The 24,070-nt window shown below is 40.6% G+C and overlaps 1 protein-coding gene across 2 annotated transcripts in view; it reads left to right on the plus strand.

Annotated features, from left to right (window-relative positions):
• Nucleotides 1-24,070, plus strand: part of LOC140738054 (lysosome membrane protein 2-like) — a 54,135-nt gene that overhangs the window by 14,361 nt on the left and 15,704 nt on the right. For both annotated transcript variants that reach the window (XM_073065060.1, XM_073065061.1), the window contains exons 2-8: nucleotides 2,630-2,787; nucleotides 9,370-9,517; nucleotides 11,388-11,579; nucleotides 12,856-12,947; nucleotides 13,320-13,439; nucleotides 15,744-15,913; nucleotides 17,793-17,911. In XM_073065060.1, coding sequence (XP_072921161.1) covers nucleotides 2,630-2,787; nucleotides 9,370-9,517; nucleotides 11,388-11,579; nucleotides 12,856-12,947; nucleotides 13,320-13,439; nucleotides 15,744-15,913; nucleotides 17,793-17,911 — 999 coding nt within the window. The remainder of the gene's footprint in view (nucleotides 1-2,629; nucleotides 2,788-9,369; nucleotides 9,518-11,387; nucleotides 11,580-12,855; nucleotides 12,948-13,319; nucleotides 13,440-15,743; nucleotides 15,914-17,792; nucleotides 17,912-24,070) is intronic.

Raw genomic sequence — 24,070 nt, forward strand, 5'->3', positions numbered from 1 at the left:
ATGAGCAAAACAGTGTAGATATCTAGAGCAGATAATGGACTACCTTCACACAATGGTTTTGATGATTGCATCCTCCAAATCATTTTCATTGTAACATTCAGGATGATTGTCGATACCTTAATTCTTTGTAGTACCTAACTTGTTGAAGTAGTGATATCATTTCATTTTCACTCCCGGCTGTTTCTGGGATCTCCAAGCCTGGATGTTTGAAATCACAGTGAGCAAAGCGGTTCTGAATTGTCTTGCTGCTCATTTCTTGCAAAATATCAGTGACATAAATCATTGTTATTTGAACGTAAAACACGCACAATTGACACTTTAAAAACTGTATGCACTAAGTACAACTGGACTAGTCAGAAACTGTTTGGCAGCAGTCTCCTGTCCCAATTAAGTGTCATAGTGGCCCAAATAAATGGAATCCTGGCTATTTTCTCAATTCAGTTTTTGTTCTTTAAGAGTTGTCCAAAAGTAACTGGCCTGATTAATCAATAGTCTAATTAACCAGAATCCACTATATCTGTAATAATTTCATTAAATATTAACTACAACATGTATTTATTTAAATTGGTTCACATTTGTATTTTGAGACGGATGGTATTAGTTCAGAGATTGTATCTGTTTATGGACGCTTCTTGTATGCTATAGAGGGAGTGCAATAAGGATTCACTGGACAGCCACCTGTAGTGTGGGTCTCTAGGCCAGGCCTTTCGAGTTAAAAAAAATGAAATTGTCCCATTAAGATGTACAGTTAAAACCTTAATAATCTGGCACTTTGCTGCTGAAATGGCACATTTTCCAGGCTTTTGGATATTACTCCTATTAATACCTCAATGCATATTAATTCATTCTGGATCTATAGTGGTAAAATAAAGTTTCCAGTGAAGCTGGTGAGTAAAAATAGTGAAGGAAATGGGTTCCAGATGACGAGTTGGTCCAGGGGCCAGGCCATTGGGATTTCTGAACAACAAGATCATGAATATTGAGTTCTATTATACAGGGTAAATCCTGGTCTGAGGAATTCTAGAGCCTCAGGCAGTGCGTCATTTAGGGCAAATGTGGAGAATATATTTTCACTCTTGGAATGCTTAATGGTTGATTGTATTCAACACCATTCAATTGATTTCTTAAAATAATTGAGCTGTACAGGAATAAGGCAGGATAATGAAGTAGGAGGATAGCCAAAATTAAGAAGGTGTCAAGGAAATGATGTGTTAATGATGTGAGACTGGCCCAGGATGTCTGGGGAGGAACCTTTTCAAAAATTAAATGAAAATGTTTGGTAAGAATGTGGTTTTCATTAGAGATGAGAATGGAGATGTTGGAATCTGGAGTAACACAAAACGTTGTTCTCGGGCAGCCGCTGTTCAGGGAAATGGTCAACTTGGCTTCTCATTCAAATGAAGGGTCTTGATCTCAAATGTCAACTGTCCATTTCTCTCCATGGATTCTGTATTATATTTATTTTCTCATTAGTTGAATTTGTTTTAAATGGAGCAAGAACTAAAATATTCCATTTTTCCCCATCTGCCAAACAAAAGCATGTTGGCATGGGTTGAGGTGAAGAGCGGTGAGCGGGTCTGGGTGGAGTTGGAATGGGAGGAAGAGCCCTAATACTACTTTCAAGTCTCCACATGGATGAGGTATAATTTAGAGAACTTTGAACTTCTTATGCTTTCTGTATTGGTTTTCTGTCCTACTCCCACTTTACCCTTCATTGCTCTGTGATTTTTTTTTAGATTGAGATAGGGCTATGCCTATTGAGATGGGGAAATTCTAGACAGCTTCTAGAGTAGGTTACATGGTTGGCACAACATTGTGGGCCAAAGAGCCTGTAATGTGCTGTAGATTTTCTATGTTGCTAAATAGCACGGAATAGGCCCTTCCAGCCCTTTGAGCCACACCACCCAGCTCAAGGTTCAAAACCAGGTGGAATTTTATCTTGCACAAACAATTAATTGTGGTTTATTGGAGGTCAGGCACCTGAGCCTTGAGATTTCCAGGAATGGTTCCTAAACTTATTAATCTTCCCTGCTTCATCCATAATTTCTCGCCACTATAAGATCTTTAACAGGGATGTTTGCATTTGATTGCATAATGCATACAGTAAGGGTTGAGTGTTATTCAAGTATAGCCGGATGAGTGTAAACTCTAACAGCCTGAGTCTCACCAGCTCCTTTTGATATTCAGTGGTGATTCACTCGTGAAATCCATTGCAAATTGTGAGCAGGGGGAATTCTTTTTTGCCATTCTTTTAACTAATATATTCTGCTGCTTTATTTGAATTCTTGTCTATCTGTCTCCATCTTCTTTCCCCCAACTTGCTTCATTGGTTGCATGATTAAGCAGGATTGTTTTCTTTCCAAATGTCTACTCTCTGCTGAAGACATTGCCTCTGTCTGGCATCTAACTTAAATACACAATAATACTTTTCCAAATCTGGATTTCGCCACAAAGAATGGAAAGTTAGAAGCATCTTGTTTGTGAAGATTTCCTGCAAATGCTATTTGAATTTTTTTTGTTAGATCATATCATTAAATATATTCAGTTATTTCTAAATAGAGTTTTATTGGAGGGGTAAAAAAAGAAAAACACTTGGATTGTAAACTTCACCTGCTTGTTCTTTGTGCAGGAGGTACAACTAAAGAATGGCACAGCCACCTTTCAGACTTGGAAAAATCCTCCTCCACCAATTTACATGCAGTTTTACTTCTTCAATGTCACAAATCCTGAGGAGGTGCTTCAAGGAAAGAAGCCTTTTGTTGAAGAGAGGGGTCCTTACACTTACAGGTAGGGTTGTGAACCGGTCATAAACTCCGTATAGGCAATGACAGAAATTGAACCTGGGTCACCTATACTGTAAAGTGTTGTGCTAACCACTGTGCCACTGTGCCACCCATTGTCTTAGGATGGAGTAAAAAACTCCACCATGGGTGAGATGGAGGAATGGCTCGTGGCGTAATATGTATTCTGTGTGCGGAATGGAGCTTGTAGCTCCCTCCCACACACTGGTTAGGATCTTGTTAATTTGGGTTATGTTCTTCCTGCTGTTAGATGTGCACAGACTTTAGCTTTACATCTGGAGTCTAGAAATAAACGGGTTATTTCAGTAGGAGCTGTTTTGCATTATTTTTATTTTCATGATATGGTATTGCGAGAACAATAAAGAAATTAAACATGTTGCTGCAGCTTTAGAAAGAGTGAGCAATGACACTGCTGGTGCCTTACAGAAAGTAACAATAGAAATGGTTGCAATGCGCAAGATGGTTCTCTAAAATCATATAGCAGTAGATCTTCCATTAGCAATTAGGGAGTGATCTTGCGCAGTTAGAGGCAAAGAGTGCTGTCTTTGCATACCTGATGAGTCATGGATATGATCATGGATATGATTGCCCAGATCAGTTAAGGTGCATCAATCTGTTGGATGGTATTTTTGTGACTACATCAAATTAAAGCTATAAAGCTGGGATTATGCAATATTATGTTATAAGATTTGTCCTGATGTTCCTTATCATAATTTACATCTTAATTACTTGTATGTGTCTTCTTTAATAGAGCTGCTCAAACTCACAAGTGTACGTACCTATTCACAAGGACAATCTGCCTGACAATCATGCAATTCTATAAATACTGTTTGATGCTTTCCTAAGTTGGGGTGAATTGTGCTCATTTTATGTTTAACGCAGGTGCCACAGCTTTTCTACTTCTGAATTTTCAGATGTGCTAATTCTAAATTTGATTTGGAATCAAAAGGGGGAAATGTTGGATTGGATTAGGATATATAATTGTTATTTTTCTCTTATTTACCTTGTACTTCATCTTTCCCATACATGGTTGTGTTTTTATGTAATCTATATACATGTAATTGTTCGGTGAAATTTCCTTTATTTATGGTGCAATTGCTTCTGTATTTTTCTAGAAGTTTTAGTTTTTCTGTAGCAGATGTTATGTCACTTGAATATGGCTATTTTATAGGTTAATTGTTATCACTGAATTTTTTATCTCTAGTCTGAATGTGAGACTACCACAACTTTAGCTTTTTCTTTCTTTCAGCTCTTTGTTCTTGCAGCACTTAAACCGTTCCTAAGCAACAAATTTTATGCCTCATTCGCGACTCTTGAAGAACCTTTGGGTCACAAAATCACCAGGGTCCACCAAAATTCAAATCAAATGTATAATTAACCACCAGGCGTAATTTTAAAAGAATGTATTATTGACTATATATGATCAGGAAAATCTTGTCTGTATTGTAGCTTCTGAAACTACATTAAAAACCTACCTAGATGACAAGTGTTGACTGGGAGAGGAAGTCCTACCTGGTCTGGTTACTCCAGACCCACAGCTTTGTGGCCAGCTCTTACCAGCCTCTAAAATGCTGAGCAGGCCTTCACTTTGGGGGGGGGGGGGGGGGGGGGGAAGAGCAGTTGGTCAATAACTAATAAATAACATTATTGATGATAGCTGCTTTCTGTGAGTATCTGAGAAGAACATCTTGATGGGTACTGCAACTTTCTTACAGAAGTTTGATACTTGTTCAACGAGGCATGGCTAAGAATAAGTTCACTATTCAGATAACAGATTGAATTCTTAAAGTTGTGTGATTGAAATGGGATATTTGATATTCTGTGCCCTCGATGCTAACTTTAAGCATTTAGCTGGCATTGAAGATGTCAAACAGCAAGTGAGGTCAGATGGTTTAGCTGGCATGTAGATTTGAGTTTTGATTCTTCTAACTGAATGTGGCAATGTATGGAGTTTGTCATGGGGGACTGATTTAAGTGTTTGGTCACCCCATTAACACTGTCTCCCAGTGAATTTCCTCACTCCTGTCCAGCCTCTAAATTCCTGACTCGTGTCCTCTCTATCAAAGTGTCTCCACCCTCAACGTAGCTATCTTTTCCAATATAATTCTGGGTTTGATTTTGGTTCAGACCCCTCTCTCCCCAGCGCACTCCTCTCACCTCTACGTATAGCCTATTGTTTACACTGTTTTACCCAGTCTTTGCAATGTCTCACTTGGAGTTGTCTTTTTTTTTAACCACTCAGTTGGGTTTGCTATCACAGATGTTTGGCATGAAATCTGATCTATGACAGCAGTACAAATCTAAATTACAAAAAAAAAAGTGCTTTGTGCACTGGAAAGCAATAATGAGGTAGTATTCATGGGCCATTCTGAAATCTGATGGTGGAGGGAATTAAGCTGTTCCTAAGTCATTCAGTGTTGGGTCTTCAGGCCCCTGTACCACCTCCCCTGTACCACCTCCCCAATGGTGACAAGAAGAAGAGGGCACAGCCTGGATGGTGGGGGCCCTTAATGATGGATGCTGCCTCCTTGAGGAACTGCTTTTTAAGGTGTTGTTGATGGTAGGAGGGCTGTGCCCATGATGGAGCTGTACAAGTCTGCTGCCTATTGTGATCCTGTACACTGGAGGCTTCATACCAGGTTGTGATGCAACCAGTACAAGTGCATTCTGCTGTACTCCTATAGAAATTGAGTCTTTGACATAGCAAATGGCATTCTCCTGCTTCTCACCCATTCCTGATTTTCCTCCAGTTCTGAAATCTGTCTGAAGCAGCACACCACCATTACTAATGAAGAAAGACTTCTATCCTCTTTTGCCCTTTTGTTCAGGGTATTTGGGGTAATTGCTGCTCTCCTACAGTTGCCCTGGATGGGACTGGCAGAACATGCCATCGTCCATAGATGTGTGACGAGCATTGGGCTAGTTTTGAGAATGGTCCCAAGTCAGAAAGTTCTTCCGTGGCCTCTGGGCTGACATTTCATAGCCATTTGTCTCATCGTGTCCATACTAATCATTGATTTCTGCTCGCCTACACTAATCCTATCTGCTTGCGTTAGGTCTGTATCCTTTGTAGCGGCAAAAATTGATCCAACATCAAAACAAACCAATTTGCCGCCAGCCTGTGACCCCAGGCAGTTGTTATACTTGCGTGACATGCCCACAGCTCCAGTGATTGTTCCAGTGAGTGGAATTCCTTATTTTGATCCTTTATTGGCAATTAACAAAAACATAGTTAGGCATTATCTAGCATTCTCAGCAGTCAGCAAAGGTGTGACCTCCGTGGTCCCAAGCTACAAACCACCATTAAATAAGTATGAATATGTAATTTATTCCTTCACTTTTGCCACGCCCCCGCTTGTGTGACTAGTTACCATAAAACACAATAAATGTGCAACACAGAACACATGGCTCCTACATACTCTTCTTGCCTATTCAAGTGTCTTTAAACACAATTCGTATGGTTCTGTACTGTGGGCCTCCTTTGGCTTCTGCCACCTCTCAGGGATCTCACCACCAGGTACATCTTTCCTTTCCTCTTCACCTGCCCCACGCTTCCCACAGGAATGACTTTCTCCAGCTTCCTTAAGGTTGTTATAGCCGGCGATGGTAAAGGGGACAAAATTGCCGCTACCTATTAAATGCATCTGAAATGCATCTTGGTCTGACAACTAAGTCCAGCCTTCACGTGTGGTTCAGCTACTAAGCCTGGCAGAACCATTTCTACTGACAGAAGAGAAGGGGCACAGATGGGTCACTGGCACTTTGAAACTAGTCATTTCAGACAGCTGGGACTTGTCAGCTCATCGAGAAGAAAAACTGACCTGAAACCTCCACTAACTTGCAGCTATACCCACGCATGGAAAACCTGAGAGAGAAATCCAAAGCTGGAGTCCTAGTTGAGTTCAACGCTGACTGGCAACTCCTGCAATGCTACTGATGTGAATCTGTATTCCTTTGGATTCATCAGCTGTGTGGAGAGGAGGAGACTTCTACATGGGCAACAGCTTACTCTCCATATGATATTGTCTTGACCTCTGTACCAGCTTGTGTATCGTGTAGGCAGCTGGAACGCAGCGTCCATAGTCGACGCTCCCCAAGGGAGGGACCTCACTCTCTCCACACCACCTCTGTCCACCCATCCTTCACCACCAGTTTCCCACCTGGCAGTATTCCCTGCAACTGTGCCAAGAGCTACACCTGCCTCTATGCCACTTCTCTCCACCATTCAGGGACCTAAATAGCCCTTCCAGGGGCAGTACTGCTTCACCTGTGATTCAGTGGTGTGGTCTCTGTATATCGGTGAGACTTGACACAGACTGGGGGACCGCTCAGTTGAGCACCTTCGCTCCACCCTCTTCAACAGCCAGAATCTCCCTGTGGCCATCCACTTCAATTCCATTTCCCATCCTCACATTGAAATGTCTGTCTACCCAAACAGAATGAGGTTTTGCTCCAGCCTCACCATGGAAGTAGTCTCTAATCTGACAAAGAACACTGATTTCTCGAACTTGTGGTACTGTCGGTCTTCCTCCTTCAGCCCTTTACCTATCATCTTCCAGCTTCTCACATAATTCCCTTTTGTACCCTCTTCCATCCACCTACCTTCCTACTTAACTAGTTGCCAGTCATGCTTCACCCCTCACCCTACCTTATTTTGGCTTCAGCTTCCTTCTTTTCCAGTCCAGGTGAAGAGTCTTGCCCTGGAACACTGGTTGTTTATTCTCCCTGATCATTTAATGTGTGTTGCTGCAGATTCCCAGCGTCTGCCAAATCTCTCATAGGCCATCACCTCCTTTGGCAGTGTGATCCAGATATCGGACACTCTTCATGTGCAGGGAGAAACAAACTTGTCCATCAGGTCCCCTCTAAAGCTGCTTCCTTTCTCCTTAAAACCTGTGTAATCTTGATTTTAACCATTATCCTTGTATGATCTTCTATTTATCCTAAATTCTGCAATAAACTGCATTTAGTCATATGAAACACTAATTGATAATCCTACATGTTTGTTCAGGTGGCCATTAGTAACCTGGAAAATGGGATTCCTTATGCCAGACTGCTGTTTATAGACTTCAGTTTGCATTAAAACACCATACCATGGAAACTGTCCTTTCTGGGTCTCACACCTCTCTCTGCAACTGGATACTGGACTTTAAGGGCACAGTCAGTCCGTGAGGGCAGCAACATAGCTCGTCCCATTACGCTGAGCACTTGTGCTCCCCAGGGCTGTGTGCTCAGCTCGCTGCTGTTCGCACTGCTGATGCACAACTGTATTACAGGATCCAGCTCAAACCGTGTCCTCAGATTTGTAAATGACACAACGGTGGTTGGCCTCACTAACAACAATGATGGGAAGGGATACAGAGAAGAAGTGGAGCAGCTGGTGGAGTGGTGTGAGAAGAACGAGGAAATCATTGTGGACTTCAGGATCCCCTTTGCAAATAATGGCTTCTCTGTAGAGAGCGTTAAGTGCACCAAGTTCCTGGGAGTTCACATCATGATGACCTCACCTGGTCCCTTAATATTACCTCCCTGAACAAGAAGGCACAGCAGTGCCTTCACATCCTGAAAAAGTTGAGGCAAGCAAGGCTCCCCTCACCCCTCCAATCTTTACTGTGTTTTACAGGAGCACCATTGAGAGCATCCGGACAAGTTGCATCTCCGTTTAATATAGGAGCAGTCGAGCATCGGACTGGAAGTCCCTACGAAGGCTTGTGAGAATAGCTGAGAGGATCATAGGGGTCTCCCTGCCATCCATCGGGGACATTGATCAGGAGCACTGCGGACGCTGTCCCTTGGTAGTATTATTAAGGATCTCGCCCACCCATCCAGCATCCTCTTTGACTTTCTAGCATTAGGCAGGAGACTCCGATGCATAAAAACATAAATGGTCAGGATGAGGAACAGTTCTTCCTTCAGGCCATTAGGGCTTTGAACGTTCCCTGCCGCATTGTATTTGAAGGGTCACTGGTTAATCTGTTGTACAGTTTACAATGTTTAATTTATGCACTATAGTTTGTGTGTGATTCATCTGTAGATTTTATCCTTGCCCTCTTAAGTTATTGTGTGTAATATGTGTTGTGTACTATACAACTGTGCTTTACACCTTGGTTTGAAGAAATATCTCATTTCTATATACGTTATATGGTTATACATGTTATATACATATATATGGTTAAATGAAAATAAACTTGACTTTTGCAAACAATGAGGCACCGACCTCTTCCAGTTCATTACCCGTTACTCACCTTTCAACTATCACCACCACACCAGATTACTATTCCTTTTATGCCAAGGCTGTTTGTGGAGAGATCAGTTTGTTTTGCAAAACAGTAACTGAACTTCAAAATTAATTTATAAGTTGGGTAATATTTTACAGTGTCAACAAATTGTTAAAGGCAGCATATGAAGTATCCTTTCTCTTGCCTCTTGGGTCATACAGCTTCATTTGTGATTACCCATTTGGGGTTGTATTGACAGGGGCTAATTTTTATTATTTTGCTAGTTATCCATTTGGTGTACTCTGAGTTTATTCCTTGGCTTGTTAATGACTAGCATTGGTATCTTTCAGGGAGTACAAACCTAAAGAAAATGTAACATTCACGGATGATGGGAATCTTGTGTCTGCCGTTACCCCAAAGACGTACGTGTTTGTTCCTGAGTTATCAATAGGAGATCCTGAAGTTGACTTGATTAGGACTGTGAATATTCCAGTTGTGGTGAGTTGCCAGCTTGTGTTAATATAAGCTCTTTATTATCAAACCATACTGTGTAGGATTAGAATTGAGAATTGCTTTCAAGTAAAAGGTGTTTTCATGTCTGACCTGCTGCATCACCTTTTATCTGGGGTTTATGAATTTGACTGAAAAGTGCATTGAGACCCTTGGAGTTTTATGAATAACCATCTGAGTTTGCTAACAGTTTTAAATATATTGCACATAATTTTTGCTGTCAGAATAATGTACCAGGTCTGAACTTGTATATTTTTTAAAAAGGCCAAAGCTATGCTGAGCTTTGGGTGTCCTTTCTGACACCTGCCAAATTCTTGTGTCAGTGAAATTCAATTGCTTTTTCCAACTTTCTGCTTCAACTGGAATGCATATGGTCAGCCTGAAATGAGGCTCATTTTGAGTGCCGCTGGACTGTGAGGCACACATGTTAAATGTACACCCATGAGCTTGATGGTATCAATCCTCTTACAGTAACCACAGTGGGCCTCTGCATCTTCAACAGATGGAAGGGGACACAGTTGAACGGCAGGATGGACAACATTGGGGTAGGGCAACGAGGGGGAAAGCAAACTGGTATCAGCTTTTGTTCTCTCTCTGCCTTGCTCTTGAGGTTGTAGTCTTCTACCCAAGTCCTTAGCAGCCACAAGATGCAGGATATCAGTGTAGCTTTCCCAAAGGGCCAGATTGCATTCTTCTGCTGGCAGTTCCATAAGAGAAATATCAATTAAATACAATATGAATTTTGTGCCCAGCCATTGCTGGGTGCAGTTTAGAAACCAGTTGAACATCAGGTACCCCCACATTGGACCCTCAGCACCACTACTGGACTTGATGTGAATATCCTACACAGGGGTTCTTCTGGTGACTTGGCTTCAATGGCTGGAGTGTGTGCTTCCAGCCTTGATTGAAGAGGTACCTTTTTGTATATAGCTTTTTCTCAAACTGAAGTAGTTGTTTCAAGTAGTCTTGTTACAAATTTTTTTTTTAGTAAATTTTGAACCGTTTTAAATGTCTTGCCATAGCATTTAAAAGTGTTGGAAGTTTTTTGACACCTGCGAGTACAGAACAGTGGTGCCTTTTTCAAAGTGAGTCCCAGTATCTGCCACCTGGTCTCTTGAGATGGCTGCAGCAGCAGCTCAGAGCTCCAGCTCACTTGAAGTTTATGGGGGTAGTTGGGTCATGTAGTTGTGGGATGAATCGTGTGTGAGCTCAAACTGTTGTACTTTTGAACGATATAGATGGAAAGTTATTTGTAGATATACAGGTTTCCCCCGCTATTCGAAGGTAGAGCGTTCCTATGAAACCGTTTGTAAGCTGAAATGTCGTAAAGCGAAGAAGCAATTACCATTAATTTATGGGAAAAATTTGAGTGTTTCCAGACCCAAAAAATAACCTACCAAATCAAACCAAATAACACATAAAACCTAAAATAACACTAATATATAGTAAAAGCAAGAGTGATATGATAAATACACAGCCTATATACAATAGAAGTATTGTATGTATGGTGTAATTTCACTTATCAAAATCGGGAAGACAGCGAGCCAAAATCGATTTGGAGAAAAAAAAATCGGCATGTACATGCGTACACACGTACATGCATACGCACACAACTGCCCGCACAAGGCTTCACGGTAATGGTAGTCTTTCTCGGGATAAACACACGTATAAAGCGGCCATCTTTTTTCGTAAAAGTGAAAATTCTCTTTGATTAGCGAAAACAGGTACTGATGTAGGTCTTTCGTAACAGCGAATGTTGGAAAACGGGGGCCACCTGTATATGTGAATGTTGGAAATCTTCATCAAACCTTGAGTATGTGTTGATCAGCATGTCTTTTCTTTTTTTTGTTATAAATAGACTGTCATCAATATGGCCAAATCTTCTAGTTATCGAATTTTATTGGCAGAGGCTCTGCTAATGCTTGAAAAAGAGAGTCTTTTTACAACACGAACAGTACACGAGTTACTTTGGGGCTACAAAGATCCAGTACTTACTGTCATTCATTACATCTTAAGTGATGTTGATGAATACTTCGGCCTCTACAATAAGGTAAGATATTCTTGTCCTCGGGCCCAGGTGAGGGGTAGCAGTAGACTATGGAAAACTACAAACACAAGTGTTGAGTATTCTGTGAAGTTAGAATAATTTGAAAAGCAAGTGTTCAAATGCAGTTATGCAGAAATTGGCTATCTTTCCTTTCAGGTGCTGTTGGTTGGTCATTTTGTTTCGGCCTCTGTTTTGCACCCCTAACCCCATTACCTGCAAAATCATACCTGTCCCAACTCCACAAACTTGAGTTGATTGCCTGTTTGCTTAATATTCACTACTTTAAAAAAAAACACATACTGAACAACTTGGCTATTGAGAAAACATTCTTTCTATTAGCATTAAGGGAGCAATGTCCTGTAAGAAAATAGAATTTTAACATACACTCAGTGGCCACCTTATTAGGTACAGGAGTGGAACCCAGTGTGGTCTTCTGCTGTAGCCCATCTACTTCAAGGTTCAAAGTGTTGTGCATTCAGAGTTGCTGTCCTGTACACCACTGTTGTATCGTGTGGTTATTCAAGTTACTGCCGCCTTCCTGTCAGCTTGAGCTGGTCTGGCTATTCTCGAGCATTTTCACCCTCAGAACTACCACTCACTGGATTTTTTTGTTTTTGTTTATTGTACCATTCTCTGTAAACTGTGGAGACTGTGCATCAAAATCCCAGGAGATCAGTTTCTAAATACTCTGAGCCCCCCACCCCCCAGGTCTGGCACCATCAATCATTCCATGGTCGGTCACTTGGATCACATTGCTTCCCCATTCTGATGTTTAGTGAACAACAATTGAATCTCTTGACCACTTCTCCATGTTCTTAATGATTGATTTGCTGCCACGTGATTAGCTGATTAGTTACCTGAATTAATGAGCCAGTGTACCTAATAAAGTGATCGCTGAGTGGATGTTGGAGTACTACCAGGTTTACAAAGCAAAATGGTTGACGATCGTTAATGGGGGCAGGTAAAGTAATGTTTCCTTCTTGAAGGTTGATGCGAATTCAAGAACTGTCAGTAAGTGTATCTCACCACAGCAGCTTTTGGTTTAAAAGAATAAAAAATGATTTGCTCTAATACTTCCATGGCAAGTGGGTGTTTTAAGTCAAATGTCCACAAAGTTGAATCCGTACATTCCTTTGTTCATGTAACAGTTTTGGTATTTTAATAATATTTTGCACATAGGAATAAATTAAATGAGCAAAGTAACACTTCAGCAGGTTCTAACATGGTGTTCAGTGTATTTATGTATTTGCAGTGATTTTTTTTGGTGCATTGTTTTTAGATGAATGGAACAGATGATGGTGATTATCTCTTTCTCACTGGAAAGATGAACTATAAAAATTTTACTCGAATTTTAGAATGGAGAGGCAGCCAGTAAGTGTTTTTTTAATATTTAATTGCAATCAAGGTATTTCACTCAAAACAAATGTGCCTTTCTGAAACCTTTTAACATGTAAATGGATTAACTAGTTTAATATGGAGCATGTAAGAAGAAATGAAACTAACAAATTAGCACTCTGAGAGATTTTAACATGGATTTCAGGATATTTATTCACAGTGATTTCTGATGCATTTATTTTTCAGCTGACTGGATGAGGTTACACATGCGATAGAGAAAGCAGGTTGTCAAGTGTAGAGTTCAGTTGTCTCTTAGTGGTTTTGTTCCTTTTGAACATAATATTGTTGTAGCTGTAATGCAAATCTTTTTTTTGCTTCCTTCCTTATCCCGACTCAACCAAAAATTAGGTCCTTGGATTGGTGGACAACGGACACGTGCAATATGATCAATGGCACTGATGGTACCTCCTTCCACCCATTAATACTGAAAAATGAAACACTTGCTTTCTTCTCTTCAGATCTTTGCCGGTAAGATTAATTGTTTAATGTACTGACTCACCAGACGTCTCAGAATGTTAGTCAATTTACAGTGATAGATCTATGCTGTGGATTTTAATGTCTGGAGTACATAAACAGTCATAGGATACAGACCCAATCAATTGCTGTTGATCATGGTTTCCATCCAGCTTGTCCCAATTTCCAGTATTGAGCCCATATTCCTCCAAGCGCCACCCCTCAATGTACCATCTGTTGTGTATTTAATATATCAGTAACATTGCAAAAAAACTGTTTGATTAAACATTTTGTTTCCATAATTCATTATGGTTATACTTACAAAGTACGTGAATGCAATACGTCATCAAGCCACCCCGTCATACCTGTGTTCCTCACTTAAAGGAAGTTTTAAACAAACATGAGACTAGTACTTACCGTAGGTTCCGGATTTTAAGCCGCTACTTTTTTCCCACATTTTGAACTGCTTTGAACTTTGCGGCCTTTAATACGGAGCGGCTAATGCATTATTTTTTTTCATGCCGCCTCGTAAACATTTTGCCTCGTAACAGTAGACCAATAAAATTGATGAGTAGTTCACAGAGGTCCAATGAAATTGTATGATAAATCAAGCGCACTTTCACAATTAAATTATTGTAAATCAGTCATTTGTACTCACCCTCATCAACATGGAAAACACTCGAAGAAAAGCATTGTGCTGCCTTTATGGCAGTTATTTAGTTTATAATATTTTCGCTTAGTAATTCATTTTCTAGTTAAAGTTAGAAGAGTTTTAACTATATTTGTTTTCTGTACTACATCGCGGGATGCTATGATGTCACACCCGGTTTCGCCGCGTCTTGTGGGATACCAGTTTGCGATAAACGGAAAGGAGGGGGGGAGCGGCGGAGCCAAAACGCTGCTTTTAAGTTAAAGGCGATCAATAACTTTTCCTGGTAGGCTGCAGTATATATATTTTTTACCAGTCGTTAGGAGATATTGGAATGTTGTTCAGTAAAGAAGTATACGCAACGTATATTTAAAAGTAGCCGCGTTACGGGCACGGTTCGAAAAAAAGCATTTGCAATATGTATTTGTTTTTGTTACCATATGGATTTAATTAAAAGTTAAAAAATCCTCACGTGTAATATCTTTCTGTGTAAATATCTCATATTACAACGTGGGACACCTGCAGCCGAAAATCCGGTGCGGCCTAAAATCCGGTGCGGCCTTTACAAGTAAAAAATTGATTTTATTTCTAAAATTAGAGCCAGCGGCTTTTAATCAGGTGCGCTCTGTAGTCCGGAATCTACGGTACCTGTTTAAACACAGCAAGACATCAGAGTTTTTTTAAAAAAAAAACTATGCAGCATGGGCTTCTTTAGAAGGGCAGACTCTAGAGTTATTTTTAAAACAAGCAGATAATTGACAAATCCACAGGTTCATAAACATTTTTTTTAAAAAAGGGAAAATGGCTGGCTACATTGGAAAGATTGATGCATTAGAGTGCACAAGAGATAACTAGGTGTTGTATACTGAGCAAATTGAGCAGTATTTTGAAGCAAGTGAAATGGCCGATGAGAAGCAAGTGCCAATTTTGCTGAGTGCATTGGGCTAAAGGCATACAATTTGCTTGGAAGTTTAACCGATCCAACCACACCAGAAGAAATTAGTTTTGCTGACATCATGAAAGTAATGCAGGAACATTTAGAACTAAAAGCATTGATTGCTGAACACTTTAGGTTTAATATGCAGGATCAAAAAAAAAGTGGAATGCATTTCAGCATTCGTGGCTGAATTGAAGAAATTGAGCATTGTCAATTCAGTAATGAACTTAATGATACACTGAGAGATCATTTAGTTTATGGAATCTTCAAAGAAAGCATTCTAAAACAGCTCCTAACTAAAGCACAACATACATTTAAAAGAGCAGTTGAAATCAATAGAAACAGCAGACAGAAACACAATTGAGTTGCAGTCAGGAATGAAAGTGAGTGTGAACAAAATTGCAGCATCCAGATGGATGCTTGCCTGCCTGCCTGAACAAGTTTTTACCGTTATGGCAGATGCTCATAATCACCAGACCAATGCAGGGTTAAAGGCGAAACTTGCAGAAAAGTCAGAAAATTTGGGCAGACAAAAATAAATGGACTGCATAGGGAAGAGAAAAAGATTAAAAAGTAGAGTTGCAGTTTCAATAGTGTTTCAGTCTACTGCAGACTTCTGAGAATGAATGGTTGAGAACTGTGGAAGCTAGTTGAAGCTTTGTCAGTGTCTGTGGTCAGCAATGACTTAGCCCCTTTGCCAGTATCTGATTTGTAACTCTCTTCATTTTGTCAGATCTCTCTATGGCATTTTTGAGCAGGAGCTCAGTGTTAAAGGGATACCAGCCTTTCGATTCGTGATCCCAAGCGAAGTTTTTGACAACAGTTCTGCAAATGCTGGGTTCTGTGTTCCTGCTGGCAACTGCCTGGGAGCCGGTGTACTGAATGTAAGCGTATGCAGGCAAGGTAAGTGACATACTTGGCATTCAGTTCAGTGGTGCAGGAGGGATTCGAGACCTTCAGTGAGTTGTTAGACCTTGTGTGTTGCTTAAGACTTTTATTGGTTTTGTAGAACTTTATTTTTTTTATCATGGTCGATTATGAAGTTGTAATGTACTCCAGAATTAACTTGTAAAGTAAATCCACACTGCTACTCCCTGAGTATTGAAGTGCTTCCGCACAATTGGAGGTTTTGTGTGGTAGATGAGGATTTAATCCGCACCTCCATCAGCTCCGGGAACAAATGATGGAAGTGCTATCATTGCAATGTTTTTTAAATGCACATCTTTAACTTGTGTTCCAGTTTTTCTGAATTTCCAGCAGGACTTTAATATTCTTTGCAGTTATACCTTTTTTTCTGAAAAAGACAGCAGTTGCTAGGATTCTGAAAGAAGGGTTCAGTAGGGCAGACACCAGTTACTGGGAAAACATGCAGTGGCATTTTTGGATGGGGATCCTCTGCTGCATCTCGAGGATGTCGCAGATGGGCAACCTTTAAGGGGATTAATAAATCAAATGGCAAGCGAAATGCAGGCATTTAAACAGCTGATGTTCACACATGGACCAGCCTGCTGCTTTGGTGCTAAAAATAAAGAGACATCGGCTTTCACCATCAGGACAAATGACTAGAGAAATGTGAAGATGAAAGGAGCTGCTGAGAAGCGTCATTTACAGCGCTGAAAGATACAGTGGCTGTGGAATAAGTGCAAGAATCGTCATTGGGCATGTGGATATTGAAGTTTGTATTTGGTGACTTTGGTGCATTTGGGAGAAAGTGGGGAGAATATACTCAACCATTCAGGATGTAACAAGTGGAATCCAAAAATAAACCTCTTGTCACAATTATTTGTCATATTTATAGCTTGGCAGGTCTGATGGGAAGCATATCTCCAATTTTTCATGACTCAAAGGGAATATTTTAAGTAGTGCAGATGGAACTATACCTAAAGGTTATAGGATGAGCCGATAGAGAAGTTGTAGCAAATGGGTTTTAATGTAGACATGCAAGATCACTGCTTGAAGCCCAAAATGGATTTATCAGTACTTTCTAAATTGTGAAAAGATAGAAGTATTGGAGGTCCTGCAAGGAAGCTAGAAGATCTATATAGGTAGATTAATAACACCATGACCAGGTACTGAAGATAATCTAACAGGCTGCCGGAATGGCACCTTCATACAGAGGTAAAAAATAAGATGGGTAAAAATCACACTGAGTGGGACATGCCTCTGGTTTACCACATAGAATACCGGGGATTGTTCTGCAAGCCACATCTCGGTTGGGTGCTGCCGACATTGGAGGAAGTGCAGTGCAAATTCCCTAGTACTGGACCCAAAGGTTAAATTACAAGGAGTGAGCACATGGACTGGAGTTGCATGCTGTCGATGTGAGAGTGTTCATGAAGCTTTGAAGAAGGGAAATTTCGGGGAATTCTTTGCCTATTATACTCAAACTAGGAAGGAACATTTGGGGTGGTACTGTGAATTGTGGTTGTCTTTAGGAACCCAGAAAAGTTTAGTGGCCAGATGAGTGTGCTGTAAGTTTTCCACCTGTGTCGCTTGTAGCGGAATCCACAAGGCCCACATTAGTCATCCTCAACTGCTGCTGGTGGCCAGGCCATTGCAGTTTTTTGAGGGTTTCTAATATTTGTTGTTTCCATTCCATATAAATGAGTTTTGATTTCTCAACACCTTGTTTCATTCCACCTTTAAGGTTCATCTTAATATTGGAGTATGTATATAGTATACAACCTGAAATGCGTAGTCTACATAGACATCCATGAAATAAGTCACATAACATTGTACGGTTCCTGTCAGGACTCTTAAACATTATTTTCTTTTGCAACAGGTGCTCCAATTATTATTTCTTCTCCACACTTTTACCAGGCAGATCAAAAATATATTGATGATATTGAAGGAATGCATCCAAATAAAGCTGACCATGAAACTTATCTGGACGTAAATCCTGTAAGTAAAGTTATTTAAAGACAAAAATGAGGCTTGCTTCGGTATGCATAGCTTGAAGGAGAGCTAGAGCAATAATATTGTACCATGCAAATAATATCATTAATAAACAGTATATTAAACTATAATCTATAACTACTGTTAAGCTAATTGTTTTGCATTTGTGCTATTTCAACATGTTTGCAATTTTTTTGAAGAAGGACAATGTTTCTTACGATTTTAATTAGCATTTTATCCACAAGTTTGCTTTTTATGATCGCTATCTCGCGCCACCACCTGGTTACAACCGGAACTGCAGTCAATAGATCTTGAGCATTCCAGATGGCTGCAATTTTAGTATTCATTTAAGACTACCACACTTGGATACTATTTGGTTAGAATGTTTTTCAGTGCTAAGCTTTTGTTTTAAACTGTCGAATGATTGAAGACTTGGGAGTTAATCATATAGTGCTGAAGCACGCTCTTTGGCTTATGCCAACCAGGATGCCTATCCAAGCTAATACCATTTGGCCTTGTTTAGCCCATATCCTTCTAAATCTCTATCTATGTACCTGTCCAATTGTCTTTTTTTAAAGTGTATATATGTTGTATCTGCTTCAACCACTTCCTTGGGCAGCTCATTTCATGTAAATACAGTCGGCCCTCCTTAGCTGCAGATTCCATATGCGCGGATTCAACCAAATGCAGATCGGGAAAACCCGGAAGTTCTCTGTTCAGAACTCGTTGCTTGAGCATGTACAGACTATTTTTTTCTTGTCATTATTCCCTAAACAATACAGTATAACAACTATTTACATAGCATTTACATTGTATTAGGTATTATAAGTAATCTAGAAATGACTTAAAAGTACAGGCAGTCCCCGGGTTATGAATGAGTTCCTTTCCTGGGTCCGTCTTTAAGTCAGATTTGAAGTCGGAACAGGTATTATTTAGTGTCAGTTAGTCAAACGTTTTTCTTAGTATATAGTACATATTTTACCGTTCCATGCATATAAAACACTTAAGAAACATACGTTTTTCAATAATTTAACCACTGCGTTGCTTAGCTTTCATCGGGGCAGGGCCTTTCACGTTCTCCATTAAAATTGTTCCGATCGTTGTCCGACTGTAGCCTAACGCTTTTCCAATGACCGATGGCGTTTCACCTCTTTCCGATCGCTTTATTATTTCCACCTTACTTTCAATTGCGATCATGATTATTTTCGTGAACAGAAACACTGCGGATTCAGAGCTGCACCGCCAGGTCCTAATGTCCACCGCACGGAGACATGTTAAATAAAGTCTGGGGTTCCACTGGGTCCTAAAGACCACCACACTGATGCATATTAAATAAGGGACTTGAGCATCTGCGAATTTTGGTATCCACGGGGGGTCCTGGAACTAATCCCCCGCGGATAAGGAGGGCTGACTGTACCACCCAAAAAAAAAAGCTGCCCCTTAAGTTCCTGTTAGGTGCTTCTATTCTCACCGTAAACCTATACTCTCTAGTTCAAAGTACATTTATTATCAAAGTATGTATACATTATACAACCTTGAGATTCATCTCCTGGCAGGCAGCCACGAAACAGACCCCCACTAAAGATGTACCACATCATATCTGTTAAAAATATTAAAAATTAAAATAGCCTGTTTAAAAGATGACTGTGAAACAGCCAATGTGTGAACAGTAACAGCAGGCAAGTAGTGTTTCTGAGCTGAAGTCTGCAAGAGTCCCATCGTTCAGAGCCAAGCTGAGTAAATGTTGTGGGGCAGCGATATGAGCCAAACCCACCTTGGCTTGGGCCCCACACCTTAACCCCTTCGATCTGGCCCAGCGCTGAACTCTCCATCTGAACGACAGGTTCTGCCACTTGGGAACGCTGGACTTTGCCGCCTCAATTCGGTCTGTAAATCTTCGAACAGAGAAAGCTGTCAATTTGTTCCTCCCTGCAACTGGACACTGTCATTGCTGACTGATGTGGAGGAGGTGGAATCTGCATTATTTAGTGGGGAGATGTGATATTCTGGTCAGTGAGATAAATCCCTGGAGGCTAGTTTCTGAGACTTTGCTGCTTTTTGTTGAGATCTGCAACTAATCTATATCCGGCTGCATCCTTTGGTGGTCTTCCACGCAATTCTGCTAATATGTGTATGGTCTACAAACTTCCACACCCATCCAGGTCATTTACATATTTGCAAATAGCAGAGGTCCTAGTACAAGTCCCTGCAGAACACCACTAATCATGGTCAAAGGCACTTGTCCAGCTAAGTCCCTTCAACCACTACCCAGAGTCTTCTATGGACAAACCAATTCTGCATCCAAACGTCTAACTCACTGTGGATTCAGTGCATCTTAATCTTCTGGTTGAGTCTCCCATGAGGGACCATGTTGAATGCCTTACTAAGATTCATGTAGACAACATCCACAGCTCTTTTATCAATCGATCAATCACATTCCTTAACTCCTCAAAATCTCAAATCAAGTTAACAAGACATAACTTGCCCCACACAAAGTTGTGCTGACTGTCCTTATTGGGCCTTAGTTTTCCAGGTGCTGACAAATCCTATCCCCAAGTCGCTCTCCAATAACTTCCCTACCAATAACATGAGATTTGGTCTATAGTTTTCAGAATTGTCCTTATTTCCCTTGAATGATGGAACAGCAGGATCTGGAAAGGGAAAGATAGGCTGATGTGGTTACTGTTACACTGCTGGCATTTAGGGCAGCAATGAAGGTCCTCCATCTCTGGCGAAGTTCAGGACTTTCTTCATAGTGTCAGTAGCTTCTTCTTGATTTTCACTACTGTCAGTCATGCAAGTCCTGGGTAGAGATTCGGGGGATTATCATTGCACTCAGACGTAAAGGATTCTCCACGACTGTTTCCATAACTTTTTTATTACCAGACAGGGTTGTTAGCCCTGAGATGAACCCCCAAACCCAGAGGACCAGTGCCTCACTCTTTGTCCATTCTGTACTCTTTGACCTGTTTGGCATGGGTGACCCTATCAAGAGCCAAAGCATAAAGCCCTGACTCCAGCCAACATAGCTCTTCAGGTCATTGAGGTACACAAGCCTCCAAATTACAACAAGGTTGTAGACCTCTTGAAGATTGGTGCAAGTGAAGGAAAGAAAATTGAACTGTGCCTTCACAAACTCCCCCTATTGTGCCCCATTTCCTTGCCTCTCAAATATGACTTCAAGTATATCCCAGCCTAGTCACCTGAACCGAACCAAGTTCTCAACTCGAGACATACTCAACTCCTGAATTGCTTTTTGTAAACATTAATGACTCCATTGTCATTCTAAAAACACAGAACTCAGCAGGCCAGACAGCATCTATGGGAGGAGGTAGTGACGACGTTTCGGGCCGAAACCCTTCATCAGGAGAAACTCCTACCTCCTCCCATGGATGCTGTCTGGCCTGCTGAGTTCTGCCAGCATGTTGTGTTTTTATTTATTTCCAGCATCTGCAGATTCACTCGTGTTGCCATTGTCATTCTGTTTGTTAATGGGCTAATTATACCCAGCCCCTGCACTGGGTTTCTAATTGGTGTCAAATTTCAATTCTTATCTGCGAATTTGCTGCTTTTTGTTAAGATCAGCTGATTTATTATAAAGAAAACATTTGTACCTTAAGTTTTCACAATATCATTTAATTTTCAATTAAAACACTGGTTTGAAAATCATGTAATTTTGGTGTCAGAAAGGAGGCCTGAATTGGTGAAGTGTAACGCCATATTGTTCTTTGTACTCCTGTGGCTTGAATACTATTCTCTCACCATGAATGGACAGTTCGCTTTCCTAAAATGCTTCTGATCTGTTGTCATCTTCCAAGAAACTTGTGTTTAAGACTGAATGCTTTTCTCCCCCCATCTGATTACCTTGTCACTCTGTGGCTTGAATTGTGTCCTGCAGCTGCAGTGGGTGTAGTGCTGTAGTGCTTGATATTTTGGGGTTCAGCTAGTCTCCTCACACTCTTGGATTTGGGGAGTCTACACAATAGAACTTAAAATGATCAATTCCTATGGACTTTGGAGCTTTTACTTCTAAATGTTTCTTTTTGTAAATGAAGATGTTTCTCCTCTCTAATTAGGAAATTCCTGCATTACTTCTGGTTCCCAGTCTGATTTAATTTATCGTGAAGAACATGATTGAAGTTGAACAATTGCTTCAATCATAATTTTGGGGACCTTTTTTTTTCCTTCCCATTTTAGTCCCACCACCTAGCATTGCTATATCACCTTTTTAAAAAAAAAAATAAGATTTGTGGTTTGTTTGAATAAACACAGAGGTGTTTCAATAAGTATCGCTGTTACAGAAGATAGATGATTACCTGTGATGAGTTTTGAACTATCTCAAACAGCTTCTGAGGGAAAAATAAAATGGTCTTCCTTTTCAAGGAAAGATGTATGTATTTGAGCAAATCACTAAGCATGCCAACATTGTAGTTTGTAAATGAGTTAATTTGCATGGGAGTGGTGTTTTTACTCTGGCATTTTGCTTACAATATAAAATGACTTTTAAAGCAGGGGACCAACTACCTCCTCCAGCATCTGCTGTAAGAAGCTTTGCAATGCTAGAGTTGATTGCTGCTCCATTTTTAGCTTGCATCTAATTTTGGATGCAATGAATACTGGAATGGATTAGAAAATATAGTAGAGCATGGAATGAAGGCCAGCACTGCTGGAATTGTTCCAGAGTTGTCCTGTTGCAGGGGAGCTCCCTTAGTGTTTGTACCATACAGTAAAGGTATACAAATGCATAGTTTAAATGCTATTTGCACCAAATATTTGGAGTGGCAGTGTTTAGATACTTCGGGTATAGGATATTGGATTTACTACTTTGAGGGGTTTCATGTTTTCTTTTTGCCCAGGTTTGTAACTTGAATATATCAAAAGCCAACTCTTTAATATATCAGATCTACAAACCCCATTTCCAGAAAAGTTGGGATATTTTCCAAAATGCAATAAAAACAAAAATCTCTGATATGTTAATTCACGTGAACCTTTATTTAACTGACAAAAGTACAAAGAAAAGATTTTCAGTAGTTTTACTGACCAACTTAATTGTATTTTGTAAATAAAGTTGGGACAGAGGGATGTTTACCATTGTGTTACATCACCTTTCTTTTTAATAACACTTTTTAATCGTTTTGGAACTGAGGATACTAATTGTAGTAGATTTGCAATTAGAAATTTTGTCCATTCTTGCTTGATATAAGACTTCAGCTGCTCAACAGTCCATGGTCTCCGTTGTCTGATTCTCCTCTTCATGATGCGCCATACATTTTCAATAAGAGATAGATCTGGACTGGCAGCAGGCCAGTCAAGCACACGCACTCTGTGTCTACAAAGCCATGCTGTTGTAGCCCGTGCAGAATGTGGTCTGGCATTGTCCTGCTGAAATAAGCATCGATGTCCCGGGAAGAGACGTCACCTTGATGGCAACATATGTCTCTCTAAAATCCTAATATATGCCTCAGAGTCAATGGTACCTTCACATACATGCAACTGACCCATGCCGTGGGCACTGATGCACCCCCATACCATCACAGATGTTGGCTTTTGCACCTTTCGCTGATAACAATCAGGATGGTTGTTTTCATCTTTGGCACGGAGAACTCGACGCCCGTTTTTTCCGAAAACTAGCTGAAATGTGGACTCATCTGACCACAGCACACGGTTCCGCAGTCTTTCGGTCCATCTGAGATGAGTTCGGGCCCAGAGAACTCGCTGGCGTTTCTGCATAGAGTTGATGTATGGCTTCCTCCTTACATAATACAGTTTCAAGTTGCACTTCTGGATGCAGCGACGGACTGTGTTAAGTGATAATGGTTTTCCGAAGTACTCCCGAGCCCAGGTGGCTATAATGTCACAGTAGCATGACGGTTTCTTAGGCAGTGCCGCTTGAGGGCTCGAAGATCACGCGCACTCAACAGTGGTTTCCGACCTTGCCCTTTACGCACTGAGATGTCTCTGAATAATCTGAATTTTTTCACAATATTATGTACTGTAGATGTTGAAAGACCTAAATTCTCTGCAATCTTGCGTTGAGCCACGACCCATCCTTGCTTGCAAAGACTGAGCCTTTGATGGATGCTACTTTTATACCCAGTCATGATACCTCACCTGTCATTAGCCTGCTTAATGTGGAGTCTTCCAAACCGGTGTTACTTGAATATT

This window comes from Hemitrygon akajei, chromosome 13 (genome assembly GCF_048418815.1).
Source record: "Hemitrygon akajei chromosome 13, sHemAka1.3, whole genome shotgun sequence".
Taxonomy (NCBI): Eukaryota; Metazoa; Chordata; class Chondrichthyes; order Myliobatiformes; family Dasyatidae; genus Hemitrygon; species Hemitrygon akajei.